The sequence below is a fragment of the Gossypium hirsutum genome, chromosome A10 (assembly GCF_007990345.1).
Source record: "Gossypium hirsutum isolate 1008001.06 chromosome A10, Gossypium_hirsutum_v2.1, whole genome shotgun sequence".
In the NCBI taxonomy this organism is placed as follows: domain Eukaryota; kingdom Viridiplantae; phylum Streptophyta; class Magnoliopsida; order Malvales; family Malvaceae; genus Gossypium; species Gossypium hirsutum.
The window spans coordinates 98924235-98950740 of record NC_053433.1 but is presented as its reverse complement, the minus strand read 5'-3'; the positions used below and the strand labels follow the sequence as shown (position 1 = coordinate 98950740).

The window sequence follows — 26506 nt, the reverse complement described above, 5'->3', positions numbered from 1 at the left end:
TACACAACCTACCTCTTTCATAGGTGGTAGCGCAACTGATAATTTAACAAGCTTCATATCAATTTCCTATACCTCTAGCATTTCTAAGAGGGTTTTCGTAGCCTTCTGATCTACCAAGTCAATGTTCTTGCCGAACATCCTTAGCTATCTGGATTGTTGACAATACCTTGGTTCCACATTTCTTATCACGATTCACTGGCGTAACATGTAACAACCCTAATTTTGGCCCTAGTCAGAAAGTGGTTTCCAGGCCACAAAACCGAGTCACAAAAATAATTAGATATTATATTCTATGCTTAATATATGTGAAAGTGCATGTGTGAAAATTTCATGCTTTGATTTTGTCATTTGTATGTGAAATTTATTAAATAGGACTTATATGAAAATTTTTGAAAATGCTATAGGTTAATTTGTAGTGGCCAAATAAATTGTAGTGCAAAATAGAAGGATTTGCATGTCAAACTTCCCACTCTTATGTGTAGTGGCCGGCCATCATGTTGATGATAAGCAACAAGTGCACTAAATATTAATAATTTATAACTTAAAGTTATGGTGCAAATTAATATATGCTATTTTATATCATAAAATGGGGTGATGAAAACAAAGTGAGTTTTATTCCTTCTCTTCTATCACTTAGCCGAAACTTAAGAGAGCAAATAGGAGAAGAGCAGTTCTTGAATATTCGGTCACTGGGGGGAAGAAAATTGAAGGTAAGTTCATGGTAGTTTGCTTATATCTTGATGTTATGAGTCCCTTTCTTGATTTTACCTTAACCCATGAAGTATATTTTTGATTTTTGGTTGTGTTGTGAGCATTCGGTCATGAATTGAAATGAAGGAAATGGTTGTTGTTTCATGTTATTTTTATGAATAATGGTAGATAGGTGAAGTTAAGCTAGTTAAATGTTCATATAGGTGCATTTGATGAGAAGATGAAATCGGCATGTGTATTTGTGAAATTGCCGAATGTGAACTTAGACAATATTTGAGTAATATTTATGTTTGAAAATGATGAAATAGAGATTATGCTTAAGTGAAATTATAGATATGTGATGAAATTGATTGGTGATATACATGTTTAAATAACATGAATGCAAAGAATGTGTGAAAGAGTAAATTGGTAATAAATCTGCTTGGGACAGCAGCAGTAACGTGATTTTGGAAAATCACCATAAATTGTGGGAGTGGAGTTAGAAGCAGAATAAATTATGTAATTAAATCTTAATGAGTCTTGTTTCAAATGAAATCAACAAGAACATATTTTGAATGCTGTACAATGAGAAATTTTATTCGTAGTAAAGAGTGGTCAGATTAGTCAAACAGTGAAACAGGGGAAACTTTAAGAAAAATCTGGTATTGATTGGCCAAACCAAAAATTCTGAAACTTTTATGGATAACATATATATGAGTCTATTTTCAGGGAAAATTTATGGCAATTGATTTTGAGTTTCGTAGCTCCAGTTATAAATAATTTAGTGACTGTTGCTCAGGAAGACAGCTTATAGTGAATTTGTGATTATGTGGTAAACATTGATAAAAATTTGTTAATGAGTTGCTTATTGTCTTCTTATAAACTTACTATGATCTATATGTTTGAAAGTTGAATATATATATATATTATATTTTTGAAGTAATGCTTGAATAGTCGAATAATGACTAGTTTAAAATTGTTGAATTTAAGCATAGAGGGGCAAATTCGGATAAGGGAAAAGAGAAAGTAGTTGAATAGCCGATCCGAGATTGTTCGAAAAAATTCAAGGTAAGTTTTAAGTAGTTAAATATATATAATATTCAAAAATGACATGACAGATTATGAGAATTAAGTGTTACTTGTCATATATGTACATGGCCGAATGGCAATTTGTATTGGAAGTAAAAGTGATATGTTTTCATGATCAAATGATAGTGTTAGATGAAAATGAGTAAGATTTTACATGTAAACTATTATGTATTTAAATGTGAGTGATGAAATGAGATAAAAGTGAATGAAATGTAGGATGATATATTCGAATGATGCTTGTACCTAAATTGGTGTGATTGTGTTATATAAAACTTGTTGATTTGAATATTATACAGTACTATTCGGGCCTTGAGCCTAGCAGGCTATAATGCTGGTAAGATATTATTTGGGCCTTTGAGCCTAGCAGGCTATAATGCCGGTGAGATACTATTCGGGCCTTGAGCCTAGTAGGCTATAATGCCAGTGAGACACTATTCGGGCCTCGAGCCTAGCAGGCGAAATGCCGGTGATTTGATAAAAGTCTAAAACTAAGATACCTTGTATTAGAATGACAAATGAATACATTCAATACGTTAAGTTGGCCAGGTACGTATTATGTATTTTTATGTGAGTATGATTTGAATTGAATCATAAGAGTATAATTTGATACATATGTGAATACATGATATATTTATATCTATTGTTATGATACATTCGGTCAAGGTGTGAAAGTATGTGAAAATGTTCGATTTATTTATGCCATACGAATTCAGATTAAGTGAAATTAGAATGCTAATTGTGCATAATATGATTGTGTACGTTCGGCCAAATGGTAATATATATATAGAAAATGACCTTTTGAGAAATTTGATTATTGATGTATAATTGAGTTTAAATGTTGCATTGCTTAAAACTTACTAAGCTTATGAAAGCTTACTCCGTTTGTTATATTTCTTTGTTTTATAGATTGTTGATTCCAGTTACCTGCTCGGAAAGGGGATTGTCAGCAACTCGTCACATTATCTGTCTTTTGGTACTACTATATTTTGGAGCTAGTATGGCATGTATAGAATAGACTTAAGTGAATGATATTTTGAAATGTTGATGTATATAAGCCATGCGAAAATGTCATCTTTTGAATGTTTGTATAAAGTTTTTTTTAATGCATATAATAGTTAATGTTCTAATATCAATGTGATTGTACAAATGTGGTATTTTGGGTTGGTAACACTTCATAACCCATTCCGGCGACGGATACGGGTTATAGGGGTGTTACATAACGCATTATCATTGACGAGTATCCAAGATACATATGCAATCGGAAAAAAGGAACCAAAAGAGAATTAATCTTGTCAAGGAAATTCAATCTAAAAACAAATTCGTAATCATCTAAATGAATTACCTCAAAGTCTTTCTTGCCTTTTCACTCATCGATTTGTATCCCAACTCTTTGTGCTACTCCATAGTTAGAACCTCTTTGGAATTTGCAATATTGATCTTCTTAATCGATTTGTTAACTAACAAACCAAATTTACCCATAACTTTATCCGATATAAACAAATATGATGCCCCAATATCAACAAGAGTACTTGACCTGCGATGTTGATGTCCACAAACATCAACCCTTTTTGCTTGTGATCTCTCTTCGCTTTAAAAGAATTAAGTATCATTGACCCAAGCTTTAAAGCCTCACTCTTTGGCTCATTTTTCTCTTCTTTACTGATCGCATACAGCTTGAATTGTTGTAGGCAGTTTCGTACCTTATACGAAACACAACATAAGAAGCATTTCATTGGTTCTTTAAGTTTATTTTTGGGCTTCAACTTCCCATTATATGGTTTCCCATTACCACCATTGTCATTTTAAACCTATCATTCAATATCTCCACCATTGCTTTTATCTTTAGGCTTGGAAAACTCAAACTTGTCTTTCCTTAGAACAATCTCAATTAAGGACTCCGCTATAGTCATGACTTTGGGAAGTTCTTTTACCCCTTGATGTTATAACTCTTGCTTTGTCTAAGGCTTTATCCTATCCATAAAGGAGAAAAATGCCTCATTTTTACCCAAATCAAAAATTCAGAGCATCAGTTCACTCTTTTTTATACTCTCTAACTATGCCTTGTTGCTTAAGCAGACACAACTTAGCTCAAGCCTCATCCTAGGCATACTTTAGATAAAATTGTCCCTTGAATTTACTCTGGAACTCTTCCTAAGCCCTAATAGTGGTACCACCTCATATCTCATTTGTGGACCTACGTCGCCGCAATAAAAGAGCGACATCAGTGAAATACATAGCAACAATATTTACCTTAATAACATCATCCATGATGCCTTTGACACGAAAATATTGCTCCATTATTCACAAGAAGTTGTCAACATCCTTTACGGACCTTGTCACATTAAATTCTTTTAGCTTAAGGACATCAACCACTGGTTAGGTTTCGCAGCCAACACCCCATTACCCAAATCAACTTTGTAGATAACAAGCTCCACTTTGAGCTCCTTAATATGTTCCTTCAAGGTTGACACCTTAACCTCGAGAGCATCATCCCTTATTGTCAACTTATACACTGTGGAATTGAGCACCCCTTACTTTTCTTCCACATTAGAACCAAGAGACTCCACTACATATTCCCTGAGCTACTCTCTCATCGAGTTTAGCTAGTGTGTGTCTCTATTACCTTGAGTGTTTCCTTCATATCACCCTACAAATTCCTTGAACCTGGTCACCCGACCTTCCAAAGCCAATAACATATCCCTCGATCTGCTAGCTTTCCTTCCCCCCATCATGGGTCTCCCTAGGCTTAACCTACTTGTCTATTCCTTTCGTCATCTCAATCAGTGCCTTTGAACCTTAACTAAGATACAATCTATCATGGGGCTAGAACTTTGTCTAGCAAACCGTGCGGCCTTAGGTGATTTCTTTACTTCAAATTCACCTAAGTCAGCCTAACTCTCGAAATATGAGAACTTTCTCGAAAATTCTCTAAGGCACCAAAATAAAGTGGAAGCAATTCAAAATAGAAATGAACTCAAATTGAATAGAAAAACCATAAGAAAGCAATCTACACAAGATATTTGAGTAAATGGTCTCAAATATATTCTTTAACTCAAGAATGAAGTGATTATAATGAAGGGGGAAGACTCTATTTATAGTTGAACTCCCCCAGATCTAGTGGCACAAATTGAATTATATCAATAGTAGAGATTAGTGCCTATCTACAAGCTGAGAGTTCTACGAGATTTAAACTCTATACAATCTTATCCCTTAGGATTTATAAAATTGACCATGGTAACTCTAGTTTTACTATAATATTCCATTGGGTCATTAAGGCTTGAAGTAGATGAGCTTCTCCATATGTTCCATAAATCGAGTCAACTTAAGTGGGTCCAATGAGCCTTATTTAATTAGTTAACTTCCATGGGATGCTCTGTGTGCATTCGTCACAGGCTTTGAGCCACAACTAGTGGCATAAGTACTACCCTAGTATTACACTTTCATTTAATTACTCTATGCTGTCCAAACAGACCCTAATAAAGAAGAACCTAACAGTATCTAATAAAAAAGGTGTGAAAATATATTAAATTTTAATTTTTTATAAATTTTAGTACTTTTTAGTTTTTTATGTATTTTAATTTTTAAAGTTATTTTTAATTTTTAATTTTTAAAATGAAGACCAAATTAACAAAGTGAATAAATACTGAGCCAAAATTTGTTGAAAATTTTCAAAATCAGGACTAAATTAACAAAATGGGTAAATATTGAAGACTAAATTTGCTATTATACCAATCTACGTTAGTTTTCCATTGGTGACCAAACACATTTTAACAATAGAGTGACTAAAATGAAAATTTAACTTAACAAGAGAGACTAAATTAACAAAAAAGAATTGGTGACTATTTGAGTAGTTTAACCCTATATTAAATTATATAGGTTAAACAGTAATTTAACAGCCAAATAAGCAATTAGTTAGTAGCTTAAAATGAAAATATTTTATTAATTCAGTAATTATTTTATAATTTTTTAAAGTAAAATGACTAAACTATAAACCCATTAATACTCTAATAACTATGACTACTATCTACAGATACAGAGAAAATTTCATTTTTGGGCGGTTAAGATTTAAGAAAATCATTTCATTAGGCCATGCTGAGGAGAAAATAGATGGAAATGGCCCAAAGATGTTAATAACTTAAAACAAGCAACAAAGTAGGCAATGGGCCTGCTTTCTTCTAACCTTCATTTATCTTATGATTTGAAAACTGGACTTTAAAGTCCATCTAGTTAAATTTTCGATTTTTAGTTCCACCGTTTAATATTTTACTAAAAACCTTATCACATACTTATTATGTGAAAATCATATATTAATATTTAAAAATAACACAAAAAATAATTATATATATAATTTGAAATTGATTAAAATAACATATGAAATATATATGATATTAAAAAATTAGATTGAATTGTAAGTAAAACAAAATTTAAAATACATGGATACATCATACTGAAATTACTAAATGAATATAATTATTTATCATGGTATTGTCATCAATCCTAAGTTGATGTTGGATTAATTTGTGACACCATCTCAATCAACAACATTATTAATATATACAATTGATGAAGGTAATAAAGTGTGCATAATAAAGTTAAAAGTATCAGGGAAGCCCCTATACTTAGAGGTAGATTGCATTTCGACCCCTTTACTAAAAAAAAAAGGCAATTAGCCCTTATACATTTCGAAACATGCAAATTAGCTCCTTTATTAAATTTTTTTGTTAAATAATGACATGAAACATGTTGAAATTTTTTTACGAACAATCTATAAAAATGGTCACCCAACTATGCTTTTCGATATATTTTGGTCACCTAACTAATAATTTTTTAGATTTAGTCATTAAACTTTTCAAACTTAAATATTTTAGTCACTCTGAGCTGATGTGGGCTTTTTAATTGGGCTAGTAACAACATTAGCCCTCTAATGTTTATATGTTCTATCAATTTAATCCTAAATATAAAAAATTCAACAAATTTAACCCTCAATGTTGACAAAATTTGTCATTTTAGTTGTAATTCTAAAAATTTCAATAAATTTGGCCCTCAATATTTACAAAATCAATCAATTTAGTCCTAACTAAAAAGTATTTTTTTCAAAAAAAATAATTTTTAGCCCTTTATAACCCATCAGCTAACTAGTGATGGCAACGAGGTAGGGTGAGGCGGTTTTTTGCCCACCCTGCCCTAACTCGATTTTCTACCGCCATTCTCCGACCTCAACCCGATCTTGACTTTAAAAAATTTAACTCGCTTTGAACTTGAAAATTAATTATAAACTTGACTCCGATTCGTTCTGACCTGAGTTTAATTTTTTATTTTTATTTTTTTATAAAATTGTGATTAATTATTTTTTTTAAAAAAAATGAAAGGTTTTGACACCAGTTCTTATTGAATTTGTGCTTAATGATTTATCTCTGGAGTTGTGTGCTAATGTATATTTACACACATACTGTGATTATAGCACAGAAGAAAAAAGAAGGAACATATATTCCTTTAATAAATTATTAAATAAAGAAGATAGAAAATAGGTAAAATAACATTACAGGGTGAAAAGGGACTAGTAAAGAGGCGATAGAACGAGACTAGTAGTGATAAATTTTAAGAAAATTTATTTAATTAATATTAAATATGTATAAAGGGAAATTTTGTAAATATCTTAGGGTGGGGGTAACCCGACCTTGACCTTGTAACGACTCAATTTTCAATGGTATTAGAAAATGAGGTTTTAAGACCTCATTTTCGTAAATCGTGTCAATAAATATTAAATAGATATATATACAGAGTTAATGTATAAATGAATTGAAATTCAATTAAGTGATTTAGCCAAAATTGTGGTTAATTATGGTCCAAGTACTAAATTGTAAAAATTCAATCGCTATAGATTTTTAATTAGGAAATGACTTGGGGACTTAGGTAGCAATTATCCAGCCACTATAAATGAATTGAAATTCGATTAAGTAATTTTCAATCTCTATAGACAAATCGCATGTGATATCTCCAGACAGGGTTGAATTACAACCTGATTTATCATATGGTGAAGAACTGATAAAGATTTTAGCTGGGGAAGTGAAAGAACTTATAAACAAACAAATATCGCTAGTGAAACTATTATGGCATTGACATGGTATCAAGGAAGCTATGTAGGAACCTGAAGAAACCATGAAATCTCAATACACTAATCTATTTTCAGGTAAAAAATTTCAGGACGAAATTTCCTAAGGGGGAAGAGTTGTAACAACCCGTTTTTTAGTGGTGCAGGAAATGGAGGTTTTGAAACCTCGTTTTCTGATGATCGAGTCAATATATATTATTCAATATTTATGAGTCTATTTTAGTATTATACTAAATTTTGGTGCAGTAATTTTATTGAAACGATAGTTAATTGTGATACAAGGACTAAATTGTAAAAGTAGTAAATATTAATCGCTATACATTTTTAGTGACTAAAAAGGTTAGTGAATTGATATTAGGGGTTTAAAAAATCAATTAATCCATTTTAAACTAGTGGTGGATGATTGGAACCAATTTATTAAGTAAATAAGTATTAAAATTTATAATTTAATTAAGTATAATAAAGTAAAACATAATCAAAAGAAAAAGAATTGTTGTCTTCATCTTATTTTCTTCCCAAAACTAATTTCACCATTGAAGAAAGACCTAAGGTTCATCCAAGCTTTGTTATTCAATTGGTAAGTCAATTTTTGTCCATTTCTTGTAATTTTTATGTTTTTAAGATCCCAAGAGCTTGATTTAGCTAGCCGGGGGACTATTTCATGAAGCTGTAATCTTGAAGCTTTTGGTACTAAATTGATAGATTTTGATCTTAGATATGAAAAATAACTAATTTTTAAAGTTAAAGTTGTTAGTTTTGAATATAGGGACAAATGTAAATGTAACACCCCTTACTCGGTCTGGTCGCCGAGCTTGAGTAATAAGATTTTACAAATCGATACCAAACAATTACAAGCAATTCATTTATCAAATCTCGGCTAATTATCAACATATTACATAAAATCAAATCTAACATGTAATTCAATCAATTTCGGGTTTATATTGTGCTTATGAAAGCTTAAAATCAGCCCGACATCGAATAGGGATCAATTTGAAATAAAAACAAAAATTCAGGAAAACTATGCAAATAGGGTTCACATGGCCGTGTCCCCTGATCGTGTGAAAGACTGAGGCTATGTGGGGTGGATCACATGGCCATGTGGGCAAGTCATGTAATAGCCTAGTGCCGTGTAGGACTGGAGTCACACGACCTTGCGAACAAATTGTGTAACTCATTGATGTTGTGTCGGTCAAAAGTGTAAATATTCCAAAATATGTTACAAGGACATGTTGTTGGGCCATGTGCACTTAAAGTCATCCAAAACCCACAGACCACATAGTTGTGTATTGTGCCATGTAAGTCACATGGTCGTGTGTATCTGTAAATACCTTTTAATATAAGTTTTCTAACCTTAAATCACTTAGGTAACAAGCAATCATTTAAACCACATCTCAACCAATTCAAAAGCATCAAAATCATACCAAAATCATTACTTATAACAACCATCCTAAGTGTCTAACCAATATGCCACAATAAGCACCTCAATCCATAATTTAAAATCAATTAATTGATCACATTTAACCATACCAATATGTCTTCAAAGGCAACTCAATATGTTCATCAAGCATACATCATTTAACTCTTTTAAAACATAATGAAACAACTCAACTTCAACCACAAAACATGCACCAAAACTTATCATTCATTCTAAAATCAATGCAAGCATACCAATCAAACATATCACCTAGCATATTATCTACTCAATCATTAATCCATTAACCATATAAGCCAACTATTTGAGCAAGACAAACAACATGACTATTCTTAAACACATACATATACATTTATATACATAATCTTCAAAATGCTAAAATGAACATTATAACCATAAGACATCCTAGGTACATGACGAGACCAAAATAATAGCATCACCAACACTTGAATTCGGGATTGTTGTTGGATGCTAAGTCGATGATCGAATCATAAAGTACCTAACCTGCTATGGAAAACAAAATTGTACGTTAAGTATAACTTAGTGGTATTTCTATAATCCAAACATTAAAATAAAACATAATACATTTAAAATGCTCAAGTTAAAATTGGATGATGTTATGCAATTAACAGGTCAAATATGCAAATTCATATATTCATTGGTTACTTTTAATACAATTTACTAATGTTGAATCATGGTAAATCTACTTCATAAATCATTTGATATCTTAATTCATACGATGATATATTCCATTACAATTTCCAAATTCATAATTTCAATGAACATTTCTCTCAATGTTTTTCATTTCTCATCCATTTTCCATTTCAATATCATTTTTTTACGATTTATTTCCCTATTAACACGACTCAAACTCAGATGAATACATGTATCCAACCAACACACCAGTTTGGCACCCAGTGCCTTATCGAATAAATCCAAAGCAAATAGTTCGTCCAACACTAACAATAAGTTTGACACCCAGTGTCTCATTGGTATAATCGAATAAAATTGGCACCTAGTGCCTCATCAACTCGTAGTCGAAGTAACCCTGAACTCTTCCTATCCTATGGCATTCCAACTATATCCGACTCTACCCGAACAATTAATAGGGTATTCATTACATATTTCATTCTCAACCAATATCTCAATTCACATCAATTTTTGTCATAATTCATTTAGTCAAACATATGGCGGCATCAATCAACTCGACATGTATTTAATTTCTTATTTATATAAACATTCATATTTTCACATCTATTCAATTTAGTCCTTATGAACATCAATCAATTCAAATCAATTCAGTACATCTCATAATGACAAATTATCTCACCTTATGTTCTTACCATGCACAAACAGTTTAATATGCATCAATTTACTAGTTCAGATTATAGAAACCAAAATCATGAACTCTGAGCTATTCGTCTACGATTGTCTTTTCCTTTCATTTTCAAGGAATCTGGGTTGACATTAGCTACGGATTAAAAAATAAATAAATTTCATCAATACTCAACCATTTTCACGTTGAATTTCTAAATTATGCATCTTTTACATTTTTTTCAATTTAGTCCCTAAAACATGGACTAATTTAAATTTCAAATTTAACCTCCAATTTTTATACTGATTTCAGTCTAGGCCTAATTTAACTTCCTATTTCTCATTTCTACCACAAATTTCAAATTTTGTGCAATTTAGTCCCTATTGCATAAAATCATCAATTGACTTTATAATATAGTCATTTCTCACTACTAAACTTAAAATATATCAAATTGGTCCCTAAAACTTCAACTATTCAATAATGGTAACATCTTCAAACCTTAACATGTAACAATCCGATAGTCAGGGGTGTCAGAAAGTGCATTCCTAAGACTCCGTTCCCGTAAATCAGACTTGTAAGTATTTATTATAAATATTTATGAAGCTAGTTGTGTAGTTAATTAGGTTTTGGTTAAGTGAATTTGCATGAATTAAGAGTAATTAAGTATAAGGACTAAACTGCATATAGGGTGAAAGTTGAATTATAGATTAAAAAAATTAAAGGGACTAAATAAGCAATTATGCCATTATTTTTAGTGAGGCGACATAAGATGTGAATTTATTATATATATTATAATAAATAAAATTAAAATATATATTATAATATGTTTACTTAATATTTAAGTATATATGTATATTATATAATAAAACAAAAATGAAATAAAGAAAAAGAAAGAGAGAAAGTAAAAAGTAGCAGAAAGGAAAGAAAGAAAAAGAAAAAGAGAAAGAAGAAAGAAACAAACGCGAAAGCTTAGGGGTTTCAAAGTTCCAAGTTCAATTGCTAAAGTTGTATCGAAATCCTCGACTAAAAAGGGGAAAGATAAAGTCGACATCGAATAGCTCGAAATTTCTGATTTGTATTTCTATAATTCGAAACTAGTTATTAATTGTCGTTTTTTTTATTTTACATATGGTAAGTGTTAAGGTGAGTATTTGACACTTTGACATTGAATTGAGTTAAAGTTGATTGGGATTGAATTGATATACATATTATAAATGTATTGATTATTGAATAGAAATGAATATATATATGTGCAAATATGATAATTGGATTTTGGTTGTATTTGGAAAGTGAAATTAAACCCTATTAACTGTATCGGGCTGAGTCGAATATAGATGGCATGCCATTGGATTGGATGAGTTCAGGGACTTCTTCGACTTCGAGTCGATGAGACACTGGGTGTTAATCTATCACTTCAGATTTATTCGATGAGGCACTGGGTGCCAATTTACTTCGTTTTAACCGATGAGACATTGGGTGCCAATTTACTACTTTGAATTATCTGATGAGGCACTGGGTGCCAAATTGGTGTGTTTGGTTGGATCCGTGTATCTGTCAAAGTCCAAGTCGTGTTAATAGGGGTAAGTAAATAATAAAGTTCTATAATTGATATTGAAATGACATGGTATGAGAAATGGAAGTGATATATTGAATTGAAAATAAAATGTGAAATATGTTGGCAATACATGGAATATATGAGTTATATACTCATGAATTGAGTATGGTATGAAATGATGTATTCATGAACTAAGTATTGCGGGACTAATGCTATTGTATGAATAAATATGGTTTGATATGTGAATAACCATTTATATAGTAATTGTGTGAAATGGGACATTGTTTAATAAATGAAAAGTGATAGTCATGATACTAGACATTAATATGTTCTTATAATTCAATTGTGCATATTATATTATCTTGTCTTTAAATATTGGGATTATAGAAATAGCACTAAGTTTTACTCAGCGTATGATTTTGTTTTCCGTGCATAGATTAGGTACAGTGATTTTGAAGAATTGTAATTGAGGTTGTGAGAATTCATCTCATAACATCTCCAAGTGCTAAGAGGGTATGTTTCAAAATTTTGAATATAATTGCATGTACTCAGGAAGATCAAGTGTCTTCCAAGTAGTAGGGACTAAGATATAAGTTATGACAATTTATTTTTTTAATGTTCAAATATATTAGTGATTAACCAAAATCACTTTGGCACCAAATGTAATATCCCTATATCAAGTTCCTTGGGTCGAATCGGGTATAGGGGTGTTACATAATAGTACCAAAAAGTATGACATAAGTCAGCTAGCTTAAGCTTTCGAGATTTCGAAAACATAAAAATTACAAAAAAATGACTAAATTGAACTAACCAAATTGAGCTTGAAACTTTATAACCCTAGGCCTTGTGTTGAGGTTTCTTTTCTCCCTTGGTTTTGGTTTGTTGAAGAAATGTAGACCAAATAATTTTGGTGTTTCCACTATATTTATTTTATTACAAGTTGTGTTTTATTTTATTCATTAACTTTTATAATTTATAACATTTTTAACACTTAACCTATATACTATCATCCGCTAATAATCTTATAGTGGTTTAATTGCTATAAAAGTCCCTTAGTCTTGTTATGATTAAAGATTCTTTAAAAAATTAAACTTTTGACACTTTTATGATTAAGTCCATGCACCTTAATTAAGCACTATTTCGACAAAATTACTTGATTAAGATTCAATCCACTTCTAAAATAACTCCGTAAAAAAATAATAAAAATATTAATGGGTTTAATTTAGAAAAACGGGGTCATTTTTCGATACCATTGACTCTAGGTCATTACAATTCTCCCTCATTCAGAAATTTCATCCCTGAAATTTATCTGAAAATATGTGGGGATATTGAGATCTCATCCCCTCTTCCGATTCCCAAGTTTCTTCCTCGACACTGTGGCTACACCATAAAACTTTCACAAGTGGAACGCGTTTATTTCATAATTCTTGCACCTCGTGAGTTAAAATTTTGACTGGTTTCTCCTTGTATGCAAGTCGGGCTGAATTTCAATTTCTTCCACTGAAATAAAGTGAGATGAATCCGATCAATATCTCCTGAGCATCAACATGTGAAAAATATCGTGTATTTTTTGTAACTATGCTCATAATGCCAACCGATATGTAACTGGTCCAACTCTTTTGGTGATTTCGTACTATCCGATAAATCGAGGGCTTAGCTTTCCCTTTCGACCGAATGCATAATTTTCTTCCATGAAGAAACCTTTGAAAATACTTTATCACCCATAGAAAACTCAAAATCTCAACATTTCATATCCGCGTATGATTTCTGTCTACCAAAAGTTGTTTTCCAATATATCTCAGATCACCTTGACTATATCTTTTTTTTCTTGAATCAATTTCAACCCAACAACTTTTCTTTCACATAAATCTGACCAGCAAACAGGTGTTTGACACCTACGACCAGATAATACTTCATACTAGGGGTGAGCATTCGATCGAATCGAATCAAATCGCATGAAAAATTTCGAGTTAATCGAGTTGACAAATCATATTTTATCATCCTAATTTGATTTGAAATTTTCTCGAATCGAGTCGAGTAAGATGGAATTCGAATCGAATCAAATCAAATTGAATATATTTGTTCGAGTTAAATTTTAAAAAATAATTTTGAGTCCTTGTGACCACTGTCACCTATCATAATAAAATTTGCCCACCTTAATCAAATTTTTTTTAACTTTCATCACTTTATAATTTATTTATTAATCTTTTATATACGGGTTAGTTTCTTTGCTTGCTTTGTTGTTTCAATTATCTTCAGATTCTTGTCACTATGTATTTTGGAATTAAAAAATATATTAAATGTAAAAATGTGATTTTTTAATAGAAGTTATATTAAAGATAAAATGTGAAATTGATACCAATATAAAATTTTAGGACGAATATTTTATGGCATAATTAATAATTCAATTTTAATATAAATATTCAATATGACTAAACAATTCAATAATATAAATAATATAAAATGTGAAATTTAATTTAATAATATAAATAGAATATATAAATAAAATTATTACTATTTATGTTTAGTGATTTTTTTTGGATAATTTTGATTTTTTATTTGAGAGTAAAGGGTGAGAAGTAAAAGTTTAAGAGGAAAATAAAAAGTTTTGGTGAATAAAAGTTTGAGGGAAAGTAAATGGGAGAGTAAAATTTTGGAGGGAAAATATTAAAAAAAAATTAGGGTGGGGGGGGATGGGTTTGGGGTAGATGGGAGGTAGGATGGGAAGGGAGTAAAAGTTTTAGGGGAAAAATCAGAGGGAGTAAAAATTTTGAGGAAAAATAAAAAGTTTTGAGGGTTTTTGAGAGTAAAATTTTGAGAAAAAATAAATGGGAGAGTAAAATTTTGGTAGGAAATGAATTTTGGGTAGATTGGGGGGTTGGGATGGGAGGGGAGTAAAAGTTTTGGGGGAAAGTGGGAAGGAGTAAAAGTTTTGAGAGAAAAGTAAAAAGGTTTGGTAGTTTGGGGTAAAAATGTAAAATATTATAGTTTGATATTCGAATTATTCGAGTTATTCGAATTAGAAAACTTAACTCGATTCGAACTCGAAATTCGAAAAAAATTCGAGTTGACTCGAATAATTTGATTAACTCGAATAAATCAATTCGTTTAACTCAAAATTTGAGTTTTTTTTTCAATTTTTTTGAGTCGAATTGAATTTTGCTCACTCCTACTTCATACGGAGCTATTTGACTACTCAACTGGAAACTGTTATTATACACAAATTTGACCAAAGGTAAATAATGCTCCCAGCCTGATTCAAAATCAATTACACAGGCTCGAAGCATATCTTCCAAAATCTAAATAACACGTTCCGATTTTCCGTCTGTTTGCAAGTGAAAGGTAGTGTTGAAGTCTAATCTCGTACCTAAATATTCGTGTAATTGTTTTCAGAATCTCAAAGTGAACCGGGGATCCCAATCAGAGATAATTGACATAGGTACATCGTGCAATCTAACAATTTCCTGTTGTATACCTCAACTAGCTTCGATAGTGACCAATTGTAACACCCTATATCCTATTCGATCGCTAAACCTGAGCTATAGAACATCACATTATCCACCTAAGTGACTCTTCTTTAACACCCAACCTAACCTCTATACACTACGAGATAAAATAAAACATCATGTATAGATTTAAGAAAGCACAAGCTCGCGAACTCATTTCGCTTGCTCCATGCTATGTAGCAGCAAAAACATGCGAACCTACTTCGCTTGCAGGGGCTTGTCTTACTATTTTCCTAAAGTCAAAAATATTTGAAGAAAGGAATTTAAGAACATGTGAACCCTAAGTTTTGTAAACCAATGTACAAAACAACTCATCTATCTGACATTGGGGTTCGCACCCCTACATAGCTCGTATATTCTAAGTCTTTTATGGGGTAAGTTTCTTTAAACAGGGTAGGTCTCGCGAACTACGCGCTAGGAAAGGCAAGACTAAGGTCTTTAGGCCATCACAAGTGGAAAGGAAGAGAACCAAAAAGCCTAAAGACTTATCTAAGTCTAAATGCTTCTTCTGCAACAAGAAAGGGTACTTCATGGCAAACTGTAAAAAGTAGAAATAATACCTAGCTACCAAAGGCAAAGGTATGGAACTCTTGATGGTAGAAACTTGTTTAGTGAAAGACTCAATAGACCATTATGTCATTTATTCGAGAGCCACTAATCATGTTTGTGTTTTTCTGCAGGGGTTCGAAGAGGCAAAAGATCATAGAGATAAGAGCTTATCTTTGTGGACCGGAAACGGGAAAAGTGTGGCAACTGAAGTAGTTGGAGATGTATATCTTTATTTTGATAATTTTAGAAAGATTATTTTAATAGACGTTTTCTATGTACCAAGTTTCAAAAGAAACTTAATTTCCGTTGTATGTTTATATAAAGACAGCTTGACCATGACATTTAATAATAGAATTGCAATATTTAGAAATCACAATCTTTCCTGTAATGGATGAATGAAAAATAATCTTTATTTATCAAACTAAATATGTACACGCTACTTGAGACTGCAATATCAAATAAAAGACTTAAAACTTCTCACTCTAATGAGGCGTACCTTTGGTATTTGAGACTTGGTCATATTAACCGAGAAAGAATTACTAGACTTGTGAAAGACTGGATATTATGTTCGCTTAAATAAGTTGATATTCCATAATCTGAATCTTGCTTGGAATGTAAGATGACTAAGCGATCTTTTAATGTAAAAGGAACAAAGGCTGAAAAACCCCTAGAACTTTATGTGGCCCCATGATCGTTAGTGCAAGAGGTGGTTACGAGTATTATGTAACATTTATTGATGACTATTCCAGATATGAATATGCATACCTGATGCACTACAAAATTGAAACCTTTGATAAATCAAAGAGTTCCGTGCGGAATTGGAGAAACAATTAGATTTACCCATAAAAGCACTTCGGTTGATCGAGGTGGGGAATATTTATTTGAAGAGTTCTTAGGATACCTCATAAAAAATGATATTCTATCCCAGTTAACCACATCGGACACTCCACAACAGAATGGCGTGGTAGAGAGAAGAAATTGAACATTGTTAGACATGGTACGTTCAATATTAAGTTATTCAAAGCTACCAATCTCTTTTTGGAGATACGTTGTAGAAACTGCTTGCTATATTCTGAATGATGTGCCAACTAAGGCAGCATAAAAAATCCCATACGAATTATGGCATATCAGGAAATTGAATCTTAATCATTTTAGGATTTGGGGATGCTCGGCCCACATATTGGATAAAGATGTAAGGAAGTTGGACTCACGGACAGAATTGTGCATGTTTTTAGGATATCCAAGGAGAACAAAGGGTGGTTTGTTTTATAACTCAAAAGAGCAAATAACTCAAAAGAGCAAATTGTTATAGTCTCAACTCATGCCACTTTCCTTGAAGAAAGTTACATAAAAGAGCAAACTATTATAGTCTCGTAAACCTAAGTTCTTCCAAGCTGGCAGAAGTGTTTTTAACACTGAGTCTACCAAACAGGAAAATGATGACCCACTCACATATGACGAAGAGTTACAAAGTGCTGATTCCAAGCTCCTGGAAATAACTATGAAAGTTGAGATGGACTTTATGTATTCCAACTCAGTGTGGGAACTTGTAGACTTACAGAAAGGGATAAACCAATAGGGTGTAAGTGGATCTACAAGAGAAAAAGAAATGCGGATGGAAAAGTGGAAAGTTATAAGGCCAGACTTGTAGCAAAAAGTTATACTCAAAAAGAATGTATCGGTTACGAAGAAACCTTCTCTTCGATTGCCATGCTCAAGTCAATTAGCATATTATTATCCATTGTGACGACTCTTGATTACAAGGTCTAGCAAATGGATGCCAAGATATAATTTTTGAATGGCTATCTTGAAAAGAGCATCTACATTCTGCAACCCACCAGATATATAGCTAAAGCAAAAGAGTATAAAGTTTGCAAATTGCTTAGATCTATATATAGACTTAAGCAAGCATCCTGCTTATGGAATCAAAGATTTGATTAGGTGATCAAGACTTTTGGATTTGAGAAAAATTTAGATGAATCTTGTGTTTACAAATGTTGAGGAATGGAAAGGTGGTATTTCTCATTTTAGAGGACTATCATAAGACAGCGAAAGAAAGAGAGAACATGAGAAAGGTTCCTTATGCTTCGGCAATAGGAAATCACATGTATGCTATGCTATGCACACGCCCAGATATTTATTTTGCAATGAAGTTGATGTTGATATTAGGTGAATCTAGGACCAAGGCACTGGCAAGCAATTAAGCATATGTTCAAGTATTTACGGAGAACAAGGGATTATATGCTTGTGTATTCTGGAGGAGACCTCACTCTTACCAAATAAACTGATCTAACTTCCAAACGTGTTAGGATTTGAGGAAATCGTCATCGGGCTATGTTTTTGTCTTAGGCGACAGGTCCATTGTGTGGAGAAGTGTAAAGCAAACTTGTACCGTTAACTCTACTATAGAGATTGAGTATGTGCCTGCTTATGAGGCTACCAAAGAAGCAATATAGCTTCGAAAGTTCCTCATAGATCTTGAAGTCGTTCCTGGTATGAAAAAAGCTATCATATTGTATTACGATATTTTTTTGATTTTTAAACCTTAAAACGCAACCTTGAATGATATGCATTATATTTGTAATATATGATTTTTCTCATATTTCATGAAAATCAGGTTAAGCGTGCAAGTAAGATTCTTGAATCACTATGTTTTTGTTAACAAAATGTATGTTTTCCTATATGAATTTTAGTATATGATCTATTTTGAGAACCTTAAACTCTAAACTTAGATCTTAGACCCAAACTTAAACCCTAAGCTGTAGACCCAAAGCCCTAAGCCCTAGACACTAAACAGTTTTTTAAATTTCTTTTCATAGGTTTTTAACAGATTTGGGCAACTAAATTTTAGGCATTGTAAAACCATCTATTATTGCTCATTCTAATCGAACTTTAGGTGATTTATATATTGGGTATGTTTCTTGAACCACTATGTTTATGTTAACAAAATGTATGATTTCCTATCCAAATCTTCTTATATGATCTATTTCGAGAATAGTAAACCATAAACCTTAAACCTCAACCTTAGACCCTAAGCTCTAAACACTAAATGTTTTATTACAGATTTTTCACATTTTTAACACTAGAAAACTTTGTTGACCAAAAAAAGAAATAGAGAGTAAACATGATGGTTGTTAGAACCAAATTGGATTGAACAGTTGAATCAATTGAATCAAGAATATGTGGTTTAACAAGTTTAACTGATGCTAAAAAAAATAGAGGAAAATTGAACTGGCACAAAACCAGTTGAATTGGGTTTAAATTAATTTGAATATTTAATTTAATTTTTATAAAATGAATGTTTGTGTTTCTATTATAATTTATTTGTATTTATTAAAATTTTCTTTTTTCCTACATATTTTTGAATATTTATGACTTTTGTAGAATTTATAGGGCCATGAGTCAATCTAGTATGTTCAATATTTGAAATTCAACAAATAAGAATAATTGAAGCAACATTAACTAAAAAGAAAAATTAAATGCAATTATGAACAATAAGACCACATTTAAATAAACAATTTGTTCAAATTATTAAAAATGAAAAACTAGAAAAAAAATATTCATAAAAATTACAATATATTTTTTGAATTTTTCCCTTTTTCTAATTGCTTCAACTTCAACCAACGAACAAAATATTTTTCACAACCATATTTATCTTTAATTCTCCAACTTTTACAAATGTAAATATTTTTCACAAATGTAAAATATGTTAAATTTTCAAAAAGAAGCTAATAATTACTTTCAAAATTTTGAAAAAAAAATTCTAATCAAGTTTTTTAAAACTTTATATAAACAAAACATTAAAAAAGAAAAACAGAAAAAGTTTTTTAAATAACCTTTTGTTAACACTCCAAAATTACGAAAATATTTATTTTTTTGAATTTTATAAATTTAAAATATTATAATGTTTTTGAATTTTTCCCTTTTTCTAATTTCTTCAACTTCAACCAACGAACAAAATATTTTCACAACCATATTTATCTTCAATTCTTCAACTTTTACAAATGTAAATAACTACCATCATATTCATTTCTCTTGTTTGCTATTTTTTTCAATAATATAAAAACTAAATTCATCAATTTACTTTAGATAATAATTTATTAACAGAAATAATTAATGCTGTTATTCATTATTTTTTTTACTCTCTAATTTTCTTATAGTAAATTGCTCCTAACCTTATAGTAAGAAGTCTTTGAGTTTTTATTCCAATTTACTAACAAGTACAAGATTTTTTTGATAGAGGGCTGAATGTCTCCGTAAAAATATACCGTCCTTCGAAGGAAGAACTCATCAACAATGGACCAAATCTGTAAAAGGAAAATAAATAAACTGGGAATTTAATACACATTTATATATCTTAAGACCAAATGCAGAATGTACAAAATACCAGCCAAGATTATGGAGCTATGAAATTTCATGCTAATCCCTATATTAAGACCAGATGCATTCATATATAACAATCACATTTCAGGTAGTTCTACTAAAGAACAATCATCTTTCTTCTGCCTTTATTGACCATCATCTCACAAATATTAATAAAAGCATGTTAACATCCGACCGTCCAAGTTAATGGTATACCTCCCTTCAACACAATATCATACAAATGCATTGAATTGAAATCATACGCAACTGTAATTTCCATAAATTTCACTCGTCGAAGCTCACAAATGAAGTCAGCCGGAAGATCAGTCACTTTTCACAAATGATTGTTGTACTTGAGATTTTGTACTTGAACAAAACATCCCAAGCCTAACACAAACACAAAATATAAATTGATTTATGGCCTACAGGGATCTACCTACCTCTTCATTGAAATGAAAATAGGATGAAAGGTAACATAAGGTTCAAAAGAAATTATTTTAACAAGTCAAATGTACAAACCATGTAAAAAGACCTGATAAACGATGACCAAGCTTGTTTCTTGATCCGCTTAGCGAAACAGCCTTTGCACTGATCTCTTAGGCACTTTGCCTTCAATCTTCAATCTTCTATAAGCTTCTCTAATGTGGCAAGGCCTGATTGGTCCGGATTCTTTTCTCTCTGTCATGACTATTCTAGCTGCAAACCACCAAAATAATGTCAAAATAAACTCAAAAGCTTAAAGTCTTGATAAATGAACTTCTTAGCACCAAGCCATATATATTTGATCATAATATTTGGTGCATTTATAAGCATCCCTCCATATGCAAGGTTTCATTGGTAAAAGTACCATGGAAGCTCTTATACTAGGAGACAGATTGCATTTCAGCCCATTTACTCAAAAAATAAGCAAATTAGTCCTTATACATTAGATTAAGGGGCAAACTAGTCCTTTCTATTAAAAATTTCATCCATTTTTACTATTAAAAATTGACATGGCTGACAAAATAACTAAACAGTTACACGTGACATGCCATTTGTATCTCATTCTAACATACAAGCACCAGTTTTTAACAATAGAAATTTGCTTTTTGATCTAACATAAAGGGACGAATTTGCCCCTTTTTTAATAGAGGGGGCACGACTCAATTTGACTCTTAATACAAGGGTTTCCACGATACTTATACCAGTTTCACTCTTTTTGTTTTCTCTTCAATCAAACTGATTTGCTTTCTGGAAATGAAATCTCAACACTACTGCTATAAGAGGAAAGTGCATGTACCTTTCTCAACGAGTTCACCGACGAACATTTTCGCTATACCACACACGACAATGGTCATTGGTAAAGAAATTTTCTGGCTGCCAGTTATGCTTACCAACAACTGCATATTACCGAGAACAAACTTAAAGTCGATGTATTATCAAATCATGTTTTGCAAAACTGAAATACATAAATGGGTTGGAGCTATAGTGACAGTACATATGCACCAAAGAATCTCAAGTATATTCATCAATAATACACAAAATTTTGAGTTAACTATCACTCCCATGCAGATGAAATTAAAAGAAGTCAAAGAGGCAACAAATAATTATAAATCCACCATAAATATAATAATATTTCTAGAGAAAGACTACCCAAAAAAGCTGTCCAAGAAGCTCACCCTTCTCATGTTAGACCTTTGAAGCGCAGATCTCCTAAATGATTCATATCTACTCATCTGATCCTCTGTGAATTGCGATAAAATGGCTCTGCAAAGAAGAAAAAAATTTAACAGCTCTAGGCAGATACCTCCTATATTAGAGAAAGGCCATAGATGTATAGAGCAAGGGATCATATTTTGAAATATGGTTAAATTCTGCCATTAGTCCCTGTACTTTGTGGAAGTTGTAAATTTAATCCCTGTATTTTTTAAAATTTAAAATTTCAATCCTCACCCAAAACGATAACTAATAAATTCATTAAGTTTTGCTATTTCCCAAATTTGATGCGGTAAACATTACCATCTTTTCACATATTACTCGTTAAAAAAGCAGTTAATGGATTAATGACAATCTTTTGCATTATGATTGAAATTTCAAAATTTGATAAATATAAAGACTTAAAATGATCCAATTGGAAAATATGGACTAAATCTATAATTGTACACATAGTACAGGACTAGTAATTGAATTTAACCAAATAGATTTAACTGCTACTGTTAGGGCTAGGACTAAGATTTCAAATTTCAAAAAGTATAGAGACTAAATTTGGTCAAATTAAAGTACAGGAACTAAATATACAACTTTCGCAAAGAACAAGGACTAATAGCAAAATTTAACCTTGAAATATTTATACTTGATCCTTTAAAACACTAAAAACATGGCATTTCACCTAATACATAAATATCTGAAAATTAGAACAAAAAATAAGGAAAAAGAAGGTTAAAAAAAAAAAGAAACTCACTGCATCTTGGCCATTTTAGTAGGGTCAGCACTAGAAGGGAACTTGCTAAGCTCAACTTCCATGTTTTCCTCCTCTTCGTCATCATCGTATTCTTTGTTCTTGGTGGTGGCTCCAGTAGCAACATTAGCATTAACAATTGTAGAGTGCAACTTACAAGTTGAAGTTGATGATGGATGAGAGGAATTTTTTACGTTGGGACCAATTTCATCGTAATCATCATCATCTACAAGCAAATTGTGTCCACCATTGGTTTGGTTCTGGGGTTCATTTGGAGTTTGGCTGTTCAGCTCATCCTCACCAACTGGGGAATTAGGCGGCGATTCCTCTTGCTCCTCCAATGCTGCTTCGAATGGATCCTTTGATTGCTTCATTCTTTTAGGATGATTTTGATCAAATTCTATCTAAAAGATCATACAAAGGAATAGGTCACTGAGGTCCTAGGATACATCTAACTTCGAATCCTAAACCCAAACCCCTACACCCCAAACCCGAACCCAAAACCCAAATGATTCACCACTAACCACCATGCAAAAAAAAAAAAAAGAACACATGGATATAAAGAGAGAGAGACTTTCACAAAGCCACTTACACTGCGTTTGTAAACAGGCTCAGTTTTAGACTGCCTTCCATCATTCCATAGAACCTCCGTATCAGTACCAGCACGAATTACAAATTGATATCGTGCCTTTTCATCAGCAAGGCACTTTTTAAGATCTTCTTGCAATGACAACAAAAAATTTAAGTAATTAACATATAAGCACTAAGAAGCACAGATAGAGCAGAGCTTTGTGTCATAAAAAACAATTAATATTCGAGGTTATCTTTGTTATAAATATTTATAAAGTTCTTAGAAACACAATTAATAGCATTAAAATATCATAATAGCACTCAAAGAAGAATCTATGATTAACTTCACTAAAACCTTAATGCAAAGTAAACTGATATACAAAAAAAAAATAATAATAATAATAAAGAATTTACTCAACACTAATCCTGTCCTCAATCAAAGGAGAAACATCTTTTACATATTCAAAAAGCTCGAATAAGGTATAAAAACATTTTATTCAAACTCCAAAAGCATCCATTATAAGTAGCTTATTATCAATGTTCGAACCAGAAAATAGTATGTATTTGAGAACAAACAACAAATCAACAGTTTTACTTCCAATGTGTGTTTATAGCCATGGCAAGGAAGACAGACATCAAATTCATTAACTATGAAAACAAAGGAAAGAAAGTTGATTTAACAATATATTAATATTACCCCTGGTGTGTAGGGTTTAATATCAGGTGGAGCACATTCATCCGGAAACTTTCATGTACTTATCGAAATCATAAACCCCAACCACCAAACCCAACCAGTATTTTGCTAAGCTAGGATTTAAAACAAATTGAACATAACACAAAAGCTATAATGTTAAACAGAGGGAAACAAACAATCCAAAAAATAAAAGAACAACATACAGTAGACGATAAACAAACAAAAAGAACAACCAGACCGAGATCCATAGATTTGAAAGACGGAACGAAACAGTGATTTCTAAAGCTGAAAAACAAAAACTGAAAACCAAAAAACCCACTGAAAATACAAGTAAAGAAGCATAAATCTGAAACTACAACAGAGATGAAAAGGCAAAGAAAAACTTGTTCTAAAGCTGAAAACCAAAAAACTCACTGAAATACAAATAAAGAAGCTTAGATCTGAAACTAAAACAGAGATGAAAAGGAAAAAAAAAAAAGTTCAAGTAAAGATTCATACATGAAATGAGTCTCCGATGAAGCAGAGCATTTCAAAATCACAAAAAAAAACAGAAACGACAAAGAAAACTTAGGGTTTCTCTCTCACGAAAACTCTTCAGAAACGGCAAAGAAAACAGAAGAGAAAGATGAAAAAAAAGGGCAGAAACAGAGGGGAAAAGAGGATAGAATGAAGGGGGAAGCAAACGTGAGGGAGAAACGAGAAAAATATTATCTAAAAAAGGAGAGAATAAACGGGCTTTTTTTCAAAAATAACCCTAAAAAAACTATTATTTCTGAAAAAAACCCAAGTTCAAAATTTATAACAAAAATGACCTGAAATCTACACTGTTGAGGAAGTTTCACTTTAACCAGATTTAATTTTTTTAAAAATGGAAAACTTTTTGAGCAATGACAGTGGTGGCGTATCTCATTTTTTCGAAGATCGAAACACTAAAAAAGGTTTAAGGAAGGCCAAAATGAGGCAGAGGTCGATATGAGTATGGATCTTGAATTACCTCCAACGATATCTTGGAAGGAGAAACTCTTAGGGGTTGGATCAATCGATCCTATCAAAGACCATTTGGCTACAGGTGATGATAAAGATAGAGATCTAGTCTTATTAGAGGGAGATGTGATAAGACCTACCATTAACGGGATTCCGAGAATAGATTTTTCTGATAAAATCAAGCAGATCCTTTACAAGGAAATAGAGACGATTGTAGTTTCGAAACTCTTGGGTCAAAGTATTGGATACAATGCTCTTCATAATAGGATTAGTAGCTTTTGGAAGTTGTCAAAACCATTTCAGCTCATGGATTTTGAAAACAGCTATTACTTGGTTAAGTTTCAATGTTTTGATGACTATGAGAAAGTTCTAACGTAAGGGCCATGGAGTATATATGACCAGTACCCTACGGCTCAGCCATGGACCAAAGATTTCTCCCTACTACAACCATACCTGAGCGTGGTTATGGCTTAGATCCGATTGCCGAGTCTTCCAGGATTTATGTACAAGAACGGGATCCTTAAAGTGATTAGAGGCTTGATACGAAAAGTCGCAAAACTTGATTTTAAAACTGATAGTAGAACTTGAGTTCGCTTTGCCAAAATGGCGGTAGTCATCAACCTCAATAAGTCGTGGAATATGAATCCCTCCCGACGATATGCTTCTCTTGCGGCAAGTACAAGCATGTTAAAGAGCTTTCCTTGTTGCATATCATTGATCCAATCTGTGAAAGGGGAAAAAAGAGAGCTATTGTTAACTAAAAAAGGCTGGAATCGGAGAAGTGGAAGAGGTTGGAACATCGTACGGGCCATGGATAATGGTGGAGCAAAAATTCAAGCGTGGAAGGAGTGATTTACGGGGTGCCAATGATAAGACGATTGGAACAACATCCACAGGTTCAAGATTCTCAACCCTTAATGATTTGGGAGAAACAACATGTGTTAACAGTTTATATATAGGCCATTTTACAAAAAAAAAAAAAAAAACCTTTTCTAAAATTATTTACAGAAATTGGCTAATTTTTTGATTATTTACCGGAAAGGATCGAATTCCCTGAAAATGCGTCCACTTCAGCGCAATCTCAAGTGCTGTGTCAGCAAAACATGTCCCTGAGGGAGCGTTTTGTCCATGTCAGCACAAAGCGCATTTGTGCTGACGTGGACAAAACGCTCCCCCAAGGACGCGTTTTGCCCTTTTTTTAACCCCCTAAC

The 26506-nt window shown here is 31.9% G+C and overlaps 1 protein-coding gene across 12 annotated transcripts; it reads right to left on the bottom strand.

Annotated features, from left to right (window-relative positions):
- Positions 1-20319: 20319 nt before the first annotated feature.
- Positions 20320-26213, bottom strand: LOC107896635 (transcription initiation factor TFIID subunit 11). 12 transcript variants are annotated; one of them, XM_041079095.1, is made up of 7 exons: positions 25436-26206; positions 23640-23764; positions 23051-23451; positions 22269-22356; positions 21890-21989; positions 21130-21306; positions 20320-20555 (listed from the first exon to the last, which is right to left on the bottom strand). In XM_041079095.1, the coding sequence occupies exons 1-6, from the start codon at positions 25554-25556 to the stop codon at positions 21179-21181; spliced, it is 963 nt and encodes a 320-aa protein (XP_040935029.1). In that variant the 5' UTR covers positions 25557-26206; the 3' UTR covers positions 20320-20555; positions 21130-21178. The 12 variants fall into 12 exon arrangements, with proteins under 12 accessions (XP_040935029.1, XP_040935026.1, XP_016677327.2 ...); XM_041079092.1 differs by having other exon boundaries at positions 25306-25733; XM_016821838.2 differs by having other exon boundaries at positions 21143-21306; positions 25306-25733.
- Positions 26214-26506: the final 293 nt, after the last annotated feature.